The sequence below is a fragment of the Carya illinoinensis genome, chromosome 13 (assembly GCF_018687715.1).
Source record: "Carya illinoinensis cultivar Pawnee chromosome 13, C.illinoinensisPawnee_v1, whole genome shotgun sequence".
NCBI classification, from domain to species: Eukaryota; Viridiplantae; Streptophyta; class Magnoliopsida; order Fagales; family Juglandaceae; genus Carya; species Carya illinoinensis.
Window position 1 is genome coordinate 4,107,463 of NC_056764.1, and position 12,977 is coordinate 4,120,439.

General features: G+C 39.2%; 1 protein-coding gene across 3 annotated transcripts; it reads left to right on the top strand.

Annotated features, from left to right (window-relative positions):
* Positions 1-5,016: 5,016 nt before the first annotated feature.
* On the top strand, positions 5,017-10,960 carry LOC122291599 (uncharacterized protein At2g27730, mitochondrial-like). 3 transcript variants are annotated; one of them, XM_043099401.1, is made up of 3 exons: positions 5,017-5,387; positions 5,996-6,094; positions 7,018-7,264. In XM_043099401.1, the coding sequence occupies exons 1-3, from the start codon at positions 5,235-5,237 to the stop codon at positions 7,126-7,128; spliced, it is 363 nt and encodes a 120-aa protein (XP_042955335.1). In that variant the 5' UTR covers positions 5,017-5,234; the 3' UTR covers positions 7,129-7,264. The 3 variants fall into 3 exon arrangements, with proteins under 3 accessions (XP_042955335.1, XP_042955337.1, XP_042955336.1); XM_043099403.1 differs by lacking the exon at positions 7,018-7,264 and adding an exon at positions 7,271-10,597 and having other exon boundaries at positions 5,028-5,387; XM_043099402.1 differs by lacking the exon at positions 7,018-7,264 and adding an exon at positions 10,768-10,960 and having other exon boundaries at positions 5,040-5,387.
* The last annotated feature ends 2,017 nt before the right edge of the window (positions 10,961-12,977 follow it).

Genomic DNA, 12,977 nt, shown 5'->3' on the forward strand with positions numbered 1-12,977 from the left:
AAAACATTTATTTGCCTTATGTCTATAAAGAACCTCATCATTGGCTTATTCCTGCACTGTCCCCCCTAATGGGGACTGACTCTTGACTCCATACCTATTAAGTTCAGACAGTGTCTGAACTTTGACCATGGGACGGACTTGGTCATCATATCTGAGGGGTTATCCTCAGTTGAGACCTTTTCCACACCTACCACTTTGGATTCTATAACATCTCTCACAAAATGAAGCCGTATATCAATGTGTTTAGACCTCTCATGAAAAACTTGGTTTTTAGCTAAGTGAAGTGTGCTTTGATTATCACAATGCACTATGATGTTACCACTGAAAATATTTAATTCACTTGCAATTCCTTTTAACCATACGACCTCTTTAATAGCTTCTGTCAATGCTATATATTCTGCTTCTGTGGTGGACAATGCCACCACAGATTGTAAGTGTGATTTCCAGCTAATAGCCCCCCCAAAAGCAGTAAATACATATCCAGTTAAAGACTTCCTAGTATCTATGCTCCCAGCAAAATCAGAGTCTACGAAACCAGCCAACTCACAACCCACTTTCACATTGTTCCCAAAAGTAAGACCCAAGTTAATAGTACCAGCCAGGTATCTTAATACCCATTTAATGGCCTGCCAATGGGGTTTTCCTGGGTTCCCCATAAATCTGCTAACTACACTCACTGCATAGGTTAGATCAGGCCTAGAACAAACCATAGCATACATTATGCTTCCCACCATGCTAGCATAAGGGATTTGTTGCATAAAACTAATATCAGAGTCTGTTTTAGGGGCTTGATCTATTGACAATTTGAAATGTTGTCCTAGGGGTGTAGCTACATGCTTAACATGTTCCATACCAAATCTGTTGAGAATTTTAGAAAGGTAATTTTTCTGAGATAAGTAAAGCAGACCAGCATTCCTATCTCTTTCAATTTCCATTCCTAAAATTTTCTTAGCAGGACCCAAATCCTTCATTTCAAATTCTGATTTTAGCATGCTTTTAACTTGATCAATTAAAACTATGTCCTTACAAGCCACCAGCATGTCATCAACATACAACAGGAGATAAACAAATATTCCCTTTTCTTCCTTGTAATAGACACAACTATCATAGCAGCTCCTTTTAAAATCATTATTAATCATGTGTGTATCAAATCTCTTATACCACTGTCTAGGTGATTGTTTGAGACCATACAAAGATTTTTTAAGAAGACACACTTGATTATTTTTAATTTCTTTGGTAAAACCTTCAGGAGGCTGCATATAAATTTCTTCTTCAAGTTCTCCATGCAGAAAAGCAGTTTTAACATCTAACTGTTCTAGATGCAAGTTTTCAAAAGCTGTATAAGCTAGCAGTAGCCTAATGGAGCTGTGTTTAACCACAGGTGAGAAGATTTCATTGAAATCAATTCCTTCCCTCTGTGTGAACCCTTTGGCTACTAATCTAGCCTTATACCTGGTCCCCTCTACCCCTGGCATGCCTTCCTTTTTCTTATAGATCCACTTGGATCCAACCAGCTTAGCCCCTCTAGGTTTAGGCACTAAAACCCAGGTTTTATTTTTATTTAGAGATTCCATTTCCTCATGCATAGCAAGGATCCATTTGGGGGAATCCTTGCTAGCCATTGCCTCTTTATAAGTTTTAGGTTCCTGATTAACTATTTCATCAGCTATTGTTAAGGCATACATAGTTAGATCAGCTTGTCCATACCTTATAGGAGGTTTAATAACTCTCTTTTGCCTATCTCTTACTAGATTGTAGGAGTTGGCTCCACCTTGAGCCATGTCCCCTGAGTCTTCTTCCTCAGGGTGATTATTTTCCCCAATTTTAGGTTCAGATTGGGCTTTTACTTGCTCCACCTCAATCTGAGATCCTCTTGGGGACTTAACAGTTTCTTGGTCTACCCTTTCTCCCTGTACCCGAGCCATTTGTGACTCATTAAAGGTCACATCCCTGCTTACTATGCTATTATATCTTCCTGGTCCATCTACCCACAGCTTGTAACCCTTAACACCTTCAGGATACCCTATAAAGATGCACTTAAGTGCCCTAGGTTCCAACTTGTCAGTTTTTGAATGTGCATAAGCAACACACCCAAAAACTCTTAGGTAGTCATACTTTGGAGGTTTTCCAAACCATAACTCATGAGGAGTTTTAAAACCTATGGCAGAAGAAGGACACTTATTAATAAGATGTACAGCAGTAGTGGCAGCTTCTGCCCAAAATGTTTTGGGCAACCCTGAGTTTGACAACATGCACCTTATCCTTTCCAAAATGGTTCTATTCATTCTTTCAGCTAAGCCATTCTGTTGTGGGGTTTCCCTCACTGTCTTATGCCTAAGAATTCCTTCTTTTTGACAGTACATGTTAAACTCATTTGAGAGAAACTCAAGACCATTGTTAGTTCTTAAGATCTTGAGTTTTCTACCTACTTGGTCCTCCACAAGGGTCTTCCACTCCTTGAACTTTTCAAATGTGTCACTCTTGTTTTTAAGGATGTAAATCCAAACCTTTCTAGAGTAGTCATCCACTAGAGAGAGGAAATAACTTCCCCCACCATGTGAATTTACTCTTGCTGGTCCCCATAGGTCAGAATGAACATAATCTAGGGTTTGCTTAGTGTTGTGGGTTGCTGACTTAAAACTAACCCTCTTTACCTTTCCATAGATACAATCTTCACAGAAAGGCAAGTTTCCTAGGTTTGGATCACTCAGCAGCCCTTGTTTTTGTAGTTCTAAAAGCCCCCCTTGACTTACATGCCCAAGCCTCCTATGCCACAGTACAGCTTTGTTTTCAACTATGTTTTGAGTTGGGGATGCTTCCCCAACTACTGTTTTCCCAAGTAGTGTATATAACCCATTTTTTATTTCTCCTTTCATGATAACTAAGGAACCCCTAGTAACTCTAAGTACCCCTGCCTTAGAATTGAAAGAATAACCTGCCAAGTCAAGCATACCAAGAGAAATTAAATTTCTCTTTAATTCAGGTATGTATCTGACTTCACTCAAAACCTTTTCAATTCCATCATGCATTTTAAGTCTAACTGACCCTATTCCCATGACCTTGCAGGACTTATTGTTACCTAGAATTACATGTCCCCCTTCTTGTTCAGAGAATGTCTCAAACCACTCCCTTATTGGACACATATGAAAAGAGCATTCAGAGTCCATTATCCACTCTGTTTTTTAATCAACCTCACTCACTGTGAGTACCTCAGCACTCTCATACCCATCTAAAACCACTGAGGCATCCCCTGCCTCTTTGGTTTTATTCCCAGGATTATTTTTCCTATCAGGGCAATCTTTCTTAAAGTGCCATTCTTTGTGACAGTGGAAACATTTGAATTGTTTCCCCTTTGACTTAGACCTATATCTCTTACTTTCATTTTTACCCTTCCTTTCTCTTTTTTCTGTTCTGCCCCTGACAGACAAGCCTTCCCCATGATTCTGTTTGGTATCTCCCCTACTTTGAAGTTCCCTAGTATGAAGTACAGATTGTACTTCATCTAGTGTCAAAGAGTCCCTACCATACATCATGGTTTCTTTTAGACTTAGGTATGATGAGTCCAAAGAACTCATCAAGAGGATGGCCTGATCCTCATCCTCCACCTTAATGTCTATATTGGCTAAGTCTAATATGATTTTGTTGAATTCATCTAGGTGCTGTCCTATTGGAGTCCCAGGGGTCATCTTGAAGGTATACAGTTTTGTTTTCTTGTGTAATCTATTTGCTAAAGACTTTGTCATATATAGGTTTTCTAATTTCAGCCAAATGCCTGCAGCCGTGTCCTCACTAGCCACCTCTCTCAGGACTTTATCCCCAAGAGAGAGGATTAGGGCACTATGGGCTTTCTGGAGAATGTCCCTCTGGACAGACCCCTTATCTTCCTCTTTCGAGGAAGAGCCCTTCTGTTTCTCACTTAGGAGAGCATCCTGCAGTCCATGTTGGACTAGCAGTGCTCTCATCTTGATTCTCCATAGGCCAAAATCATTTTCACCAGTGAATTTCTCTATATCAAATCTCATGGTCCCCATGAACCTAGGCTCTAGATACCAATTGTTATAAAAACTTTGTGTTTTATAGATACAAAAATATTGCCAAGATTTGTAATAAAGAAATTCAATTCAGATAACAAAGCTTTATCAGTTTCGGTTCTGAAAAACTTAACAAGTATATTTCTGTTCTTGACTCAAAACCGAAATGCACAAGATTCACAATATCCACAATACTATCAACTGTGTTCACAAAACCATCAGAATACCAACACAGATCTTATACAAGAATATACAGTACTTCCAGATCCAATATATAGGCACGAATCAACAAATAACCGTGAGTATATATATACCAGAAATTAGCAAGGATATAAGAATGATCAATGAAATAAGAAAATAAGCAAAACATAGAAAGAACACACCGAGATACGTGGTTCGACCCTAATGGTCTACATCCACGGCAGAAATGGCCTCAGAGATCTTTATTGATAAAGATTACAGCACAGAGAAGCCTCAGTTCAATAGGATTACAAGCCCTCACAAGCAATCGCACAGATTTCTCTCTAGAGATCAAACACAGAAACCCTAAAACAGCCCCCTTCTCTCTTTTCTCTCTATCTCTCTGCCTCTCGAGAAAGAGTCAGCCGCTGCATACTCAAAAATGACTCAACACCCTTAGGGTTTACACGGTAAGTATGCAATATATATGATACAACAGATGGTGACAAGTGTAATGATCCAGCGGCTTGGCTTATGAAGATCCAGATGGGAGCACGGGCTCCTCACGTGGACTGGTAGCTCATCAGTTAATAAATCAACGGCCCTGATCTTTCCTCGAACACGGCACCTCCACTTATTATACAGATAAAAGAGTACGTTAGTTTATTAAACAAATAGAGTAACATAAATGTATTGACATACATATCACACATATATATATATATATATATATATACACACATATATATATATATATCCCACGATACAATTGTACCGCCTAGGCGGCATGGGATCAACATCTTTAATGAGATAACAATGGGATAAAGCAAAGAATTTTCCAATCTAAAAACCATGTGCGCCGAAACTCCACCCGGTTTTCCTCAGCATCAGTTTCAACTTTCAAGTTACAAAACCCAGAACCTGCCCGAGCTTTCTTAAAGGCCGAAACTTCAAGAGGCCCCTAGACTGCGACTTTCCGATTCTTTCGAGTTAAAAACTTAAAACCGAAGAGCAATCATTAAAATGGCCGTGAGATCCGCGCTGAGCCGAATCCGATTCTCATTGACTGTGACTCGTTCCATGGAGTCCTCTCGAGGTGCTACTCGTTACTTCGGGGAAGGCAAGGGCCGGATTCTGAGCGAGGAGGAGCGCGCTGCTGAAAACGTTTACATCCAGGTCTTCTATTTTGTATTGATTTGTTTTTTTTTTTGTTTTGTTTTTTTATTTATTTAACTCCGTGTGATTCCTGAGAGAAGATAAGAAAACGTAGGAAAATGAGGCTTCCCTTCATTTTGGGAGCTGAGAAAAAGTGAACGAGCATGATCCCGGAAAATATAAAGGAGAACAAGTTTTGATCGATTGAGCTGGTATTGCTATGTTTGGCTCCGGCTGACTTGAGAGGTCATCTTTTTAATGATGGATTTGTAAGAAAAGATTTCCTGCTCAGATTCTTCAGCAACCAAACGTTATGCAAACCTCTGTTTGAAGAAGAAAAGAAATTCGAATATTGGATGCTTGCTTTTTTAAGAAATTAACACGTTTCACCAAAGTAAAATGTTTGATCTTTTTCTTTTTTCTTCCCTCTCGTCACTCTGGAAAACCATTCGAAATTTTATTGGTTCAGCGTTTTGCATAATGTGCTATATTTTCTTTTTACTCTGCTTTCCAGCAACCCAACAGCGTCAATCAATTTCTTTTTAATTTGTAGTCACTTTCTTGCTTGTCTAGCTTCGTCTTGCTTAATCCTTGAGCTTTACTTGACAAACTTGTTTCTTTGTGTGAAGAAAATGGAGAGGGAAAAGTTGGAGAAGCTGAAACGAAAGGCTGAGAAAGAAAAGGCCGAGAAAGAAATGGCCGAGAAAGCGAAAGAGAATACCGAAAAGGTATGGACCCTCGGCATAATTCTTGCGACAAAGTATTGAGGGTTATGTTACCTTTTTGCCGTTGTATGTTGTTTGATTTTGGGTAAGATATTATTGATGACCGATACAAGAACATGCTTTGAAGTATAAGTTGTTAGCTTTGCTTTAGTAGGTTAGAGATTATAGCTCGTCCTCATAAGGATTCCAACTTAACGAGGAGTGTTTAACAATTTTTTATAATCGAGGAACTTTAGGGCATGCCTCAACAGCATTTTTTGTTTGTGTTTCTTGTTCCTGCAAATGTCTTTGCTTTCTGTTCTGTTTTCAATGGTTTTCCGGGTCGTGGTTTTATGGTTATATGACTCATGCAGCGGATGAAATTTTATTATTCTACTTATATTAGAAAGGAAAAGAAAAGCAAACAAGAGTTTGGGAAGGAGCGCAAATGTCCAATGAAATGAGCCTCTCGTCTTTTGTCCAGATTCCTGGTTTTAAATCTGCTTTTGAGTACATGTTAAATCTTTTATTATTGATAAGTGCATGTTAAATCCTGAAATGAACCGAACAGGCTGACCACCTTGTATACTCAATGGAATTTTCTATCTGGAGAGCATGGTTATTGGTTACTAGAATCTTAAAAGATCATTTTTGTTGTTTTATGTTCAGGAAATGAAGCTTTCTTGTTCTCCTGGGTTGTAATTATTCCATTAAAGTTTTGGACGTTTTTATTTCTTTCCTTACTTTTGCCTATTAACCAAATCAAGCACTGTGGTCCCTGGCTCCTTGTTACACGCATGCACATATATATTTCTTTTTTGTATGGAATTGTTACAGTAGAAATCTTTGTATATGAATAATCGGTCATCTGTTGTAAAAAGGAACTTTACATGTAAAGGAGTAAATGTTCCAATGGCCAATGCCAAAAGTATGTTGTTCTTAGCCAGGTTGAGATTGGAAAATTGGGTTTCAAGCATCTTATTAGGTTGTTTGTCAAATTAAGCATCTTTCAAGCACAAACAATGGAACAGTTAAAAGCCTATAGGAGGAAGATCTAAGTCCTGCATGAAAGTAGCAAGGTTAAGGCTGTTTTCTATTTCATCTTTAGTGCTTAGATAGTCCATTTTGTTAAGCACGTGTCCTTTCTAGGCTTTTGACGATATCTGTCTGATTTATTGTGGGTCCTCTCGGTAAATGGAGGATTGGGGCTCCGCAGTTTGAGAATTCTCAACAAGGCTCTTCTTGGTAAATGGCTGTGGAGATACCAAAAGGAACGAAACGCCCCTTGGAGGGAAATTATCGACAGCAAATAGGGGAGCCTACGGGGAGGTTGGTGTTCCAACGCAGTAAGAGGGGCCTATGGAGTAGGTTTGTGGAAGTTCATACGCAACGGTTGGGAAGCCTTTTTTGTTAATTGCAGGATGGCGGTAGGAAGGGGAAACCAAGTTAGCTTCTAGCATGACACTTGGCGTGGTGAGCTTGCTTTGAAGCTCACTTTTCCATCCCTATACAGGATCGCGTTTGATAAGGAGGCCACAGTTGTTGACAATTTGGACAACTCCTCAAACTTCACTCATTAGTCAGTCAGATTCACCCGAGATGCACAAGACTGGGAATTGGGAGACTTTGTTGATTTTTACAGCGCACTACAAGCGTCTAATGTACATGCTGATGGTGAAGATCACATGCTTTGGTCGCTCACAAGAAATAAGCGCTTCTCAGTACATTCCTTTAACAAGGCACTCTCGGCACACCCCTCCACTGCATTCCCTTGGAAGCATTTTGACTATTGATAAACTGAGAAGCCGTGGCCTCTACCTAACGGATTGGTGCTATATGTGCAAACGTAATAGTGAGACAGCGGATCATCTACTCCTTCACTGCGAAGCAGTTACAGTTTTATGGGATGACATTTTCACAAGACTAGGCTTGGCATGGGTAATGCCTCGAAAGGTGATTGATCTGTTGGCTTGTTGGAGAGGAGTCCGGGGCAAGGGGCAGGTCACAGATATTTGAAAAATGGTGCCACTTTGCCTAATGTGGTGCACCTGGAACGAAAGGAATAGTCATTGTTTCAAGGATAAGGAGCGTTCACCGGAAGGCTTTAGGGATTTCTTTTACCATACTTTAGTTTTATGGGCTTCTTCTATTGTACTGAATGGCACTTCTTACTGAACTTTATGCTGCTCTTTGCAGCTCTTAGCCTTTAGCAAGGCTCTTTGTATACCCTCTGTGTACTCGGGCCTTGCCCTTTTCTTGCTCTAATATATCTTCTTTTACTTATAAAAAAAAAAAAAAGTTAAAACTTTTGTTTTTCTTTTGGCCATTGTGGCAACCATAAATTTTACAGCCAATCCAAACTGATGTGGTTTTTAGTGGTCAATTTAATAAATAACTGAGGGAACCAAGCATTGCTAACTTTCATTAGCTCCGGAAAACTTCAATTTGCGCCTTCCCCTTCAGTCAAGGTTCTGCCACCCTGTTCCACTGCCTATCCCAGTAAAATAATTTAGGCCAGATATGCAGCCTTCTTTGTTTAGATAAGAGCTGCTGTACTTTTACAATGATATATCTGTGTGCTGTAGCTGTATATTGTGGTTTGATCTGTGTGTCAACGCAGGACTACAAAGCCGTTTCCTTCAAATAATCGTGTAAGAACTGGTTTTGGTAGTTTGTGACTTGCAATTCCTGTTTCTCACACATGCATTTAAGCCCAAAAGGTCAATTAATGTTAGATGTGATTTGAAAATATTTCATTTCATTCCCCAATCCAACATTCTTTTGAGTGGAAGTCGGTTCTGGTGTAGGATGTCTTGATTTGAATTTATCAAGAAAGCTTATCATAAGTTTGGTGAGTGGAGTATACAAAATCATTTCGAAGGTGTTTGCTAATCGGCTTAGCCTGGTGTTGGATCTCATTATCTCTAAGCCTTAAAATGCTTTTATCCGAGAGAGACAGATTCTGGACTTGGTACTTATTGCCAACAAATGCTTGGATCACAGGATGCTGGAGAGAGTCCCAAGTATTTTTTGCAAACTTGATATGGAAAAGGCTTATAACCATGTGAACTAGGATTTCCTTCTATACTTGTGACTCCCTTTGGGGGTGAAGTTTAAGGCTCAAGCTATTTGGGATAGGGTGGTTGAAAAAATAGAGAGGAAGTTGGCATGGTGGAATCGGATGTATTTTTCGAAAGGGGGCGCCTCATTCTAATTAAGAGCTCTCTAACTAATCTCCCCACATATTTCCTTTCACTCTTTCCTTTGGCTGTAGGGGTGACGACTAGAACTGAGAGATTATTCCAGGCCTTCCTTTGGAGAGGGTATGGGGAGGAAACAAAATTTCATTTGGTTAATTGGGATAAAGTTTGTTCCCCAATTCCATATGACGGCTTAGGAGTCTACAATTTGAGGACATTCAATAAAAACTTTACTAGGAAAATGGTTATGGAGATTTTACCTAGAGGGGGACACACTTTGGAAGGAAATTATTGTTTCTAGATATGGGAGCGGGGAGGATGGTGCTCCAATGTAGTGCCCGCGGCCCTAGGGCATATATGGTTTGTGGGCTCATGGAAATTTAGGTGAGGATGGCAGTGCTTCGAAAGTCATATACAGTTTGTGGTGGGAGAGGGGTTCAGAATCAGGTTTTGGCATGATGTTTGGTGTGGAGAACGTGCTTTGTACATGGTATTTCTAACACACTATCATATTGCAGCCAACACTGAGGCTTCCGTGGCAGATATGCTGGTGTTCTCTCATGGTTCTTACCAATGGAATGTCTCTTTTAATAGGGATCTTCATGATTGGGAATTGCACGCCGTGTCTGATTTTTTCAGTTTGCTTTATTCTATGGGAAACACCACGGCTTAGGAGGATAAGGTACAATGGAGAGCCATTGACGGTAAAAGCCATTCAGTTAGGACATACTATAAGATCTTGTGAGGCCAAGGTCATCTTACATTCCTATGGAAGAGATTTTGGAGGTCCCTAGTACCTACTAAAGTAACTTTCTTTGTTTGGACTGCGGCTCTTGGGAAAATCCTAACTACGGAAAGAAAGAGGGGACTTATTGTGATGGATTGGTGTTATTTGTGTAAAAAGCAGGGAGAATCTGTTGATCAGTTTTGCATTGTGAGGTCACAAGGGGGCTTTGGAATGAGATCTTTTGAAGATTGGATATTGCTTGGGTAATGCCTTCGAAGGTGGTGAATTTATTAGCATGTTGGAAGGAACTTCAAGGCTGCCCTCAAGTGGCAGCAGTGTGGAAAATGATACCATTGTGTATCAAGTGGTGTATATGATCGGAAAGAAATGAGAGATGCTTTGAGGATAGAGAGCGCATGATGGTGGAGCTTCAAAATCTTTTTATGCACACCTTGATGCTTTGGTTCTCAGCTATTGTACTTGATGGAAACAATGTTCATGATTTTCTTTCCTTAATATAGAATGTATTTAGGTGTTCTTTTGTATACTTCCTGTGTGGACTATACATATTTCATTCAAATGAATAAAATTTACTTCTTACTTATAATAAATAAATAAATAAATAAATAAAAGCTTATCATAGGATGACTTTGGAATTTCAATGGTTTGCATTCCATTTGAATTGGTTCCTGCTTTTATGCCATTCTTGTGTTTCTTCTGGTCCTTATAACTGTTGAATTTCATTTACTTGTCATTTTTTTTTTTAGCAGAAATCTGAGGGGACCCATCAGCATTGAAAATTTCAACTGCACGAGCTGAAAACTTCTTAGCCAAATCTGGTCTACCGTCTCTGTACAAAGTACGGTTGTGGATATCTTATCTGTTATATCCTAATTAACATAACGAAAACTACTGTTTGTGTACAGAGTTCTTAATCTGTTTAAGAGGTCCTTTTTGTGCCCCTGGAAGTGATTTTGATCTGCGATTCCTTCTGTTTTTGCATTTCTGATATCACAACTTAATAGCTCCAATGGACACGGATAGGTCTGGCTAGTTCCTGATCATAAATCATTACATTTAAGAATTCTAAGATGGTACAGATTTAGACTCCCCATATGTTATCAAGAAACGAATAAGTTCCTTCACTCAATTTTCACTCAATTTTCGAAGCTATAGACAATTTCTGCATCCATGAAGTTCAAAGTGAGGAGAGTATCATCAAACATGACCCGGTGCTTGAGCATCAAGCATGGTTAATTTATTTCCTCACTTGGAATGATCATGTGCAATGCAGATGATGATGATGTCTTGTGGTTATACTCCTATTTCGTTAGATATTGAAACTAAACATATGGAGAAGAAAACGACTCATGAAGAAATAGAAATGCCGTTGAAGAGAGGCAACAAATAGAAAGTTATGACCACCAAGGTGGTATAACCCATTTGTCAAAGGGTTTGGGATTGTTCTTTCTTCTTTTACCCGAGGTCATAGATTCGAAACAGTTTGTCTTAATAAAATTTGTGAATAAAAGTTTTGGTGGCCTTTTCACACCGACATTTTGGTACGGTTGTAGTGACGGGCTGTTCCACCCAAGATTAGTAGTTATGGTTTAAACCGAACATGTCCTAGTGAGTGAGAGTCTTTATAATTACATCTAAATATGAAAGCTACAATGGCGGCCCCTCCCCACTCTTTTGAGGAAAAAAAAAAAGTTATGAATTTGATAAAATTCACCACCGGCATTAATGATGGGATCAGGGCAGAGTCTTTCGAGACTGATGTTGCCACCATCCAGGCAATCAAAGCCAAGGCCTAAGATTGCAAAACCTTGAAGGATTGTGATACTGTTTTATTATATTATTCAATTTTTATGTAATGAATAAATTACCTTCAACGATGAATTCAAGGCTGTTAACTATTTCAGAAATGGGGCCAAATATTCCTCCCATGTTGTATTTGCCTTTTTGGATGGACACTTGAGTCAAGTGGATGCCTTCTGCCATAGAACCTAGAAAGCATATGTTTCTGAAATGTCGTTTTTTTTTTTTTAAGCAGTTTGGGAGTCTAACAACAACAATAACGACGGGAGTTCCCAAACATGATTCTTGCACGTGTTCACAGTTGGAGCTAAAGATAAAGAAGAGAAACAAACAAGCCTAGAGAATACTAAGGATGGATAGCCGCCTCCAGCAATCAAACATGCAACTTAATTTGTTGTTTTCTAGCGGCAGCCATCAAAGCATTTGTTGAAACCCCACTCAAGCTAGCTTGGAATGCTAACATTTTTCTGAGCTTGGGCTGAAACATCCTCGAGATAATCATGCCAACAAGCTCAGTAATTTAATGGAAAGCATTGTGATGCCATAAAATGAGAGAAGGAGAGAAGGGGCAAGTTTTTGATTAGTGCTCACTGCTCAGAGTACACACGCTCACGTGTGTCTGTTGGCCAGAAGTCGCTATTAACATTAACAACTAGATATTATTAGCCAGCTTTAAGAAGTCAATCTGGGAAATGGACAACAGGACCAACGACAACATCGAACCTTTTGCAACTCCTAAATTTGGTGCGCCATCACATTCAACAATGCCACAATAACACCGTCATGTGTACCTAACTGTAACAATTTAACAAGTTTTCCGGAATTTGGAAGTCTCTGACGTGGGAGAATGGGCCTATCAGATTTCCAGGGACCATATCTGGCACTCTCTATAATAGCTCTTGACAGTACAAATGACAAACTTTAGGATATACAGAGAGGTTCGAAATGGCTTTGTAGTTTGTATTATTATTATGCCAAAAACTCGGATATACAGAGATGATGAACTTTAGGATATACATAGAGGTTCGGAGCATTAAATGTTGTGGCACGCATAATCTAAATCATTTGACTTTTGCATTATATCAGTAATATATAAAAAGTATCACAAAACTAAATAGATGATGAGCTTTCAAATGAAGAAAGAAGAAAAAATCACGAG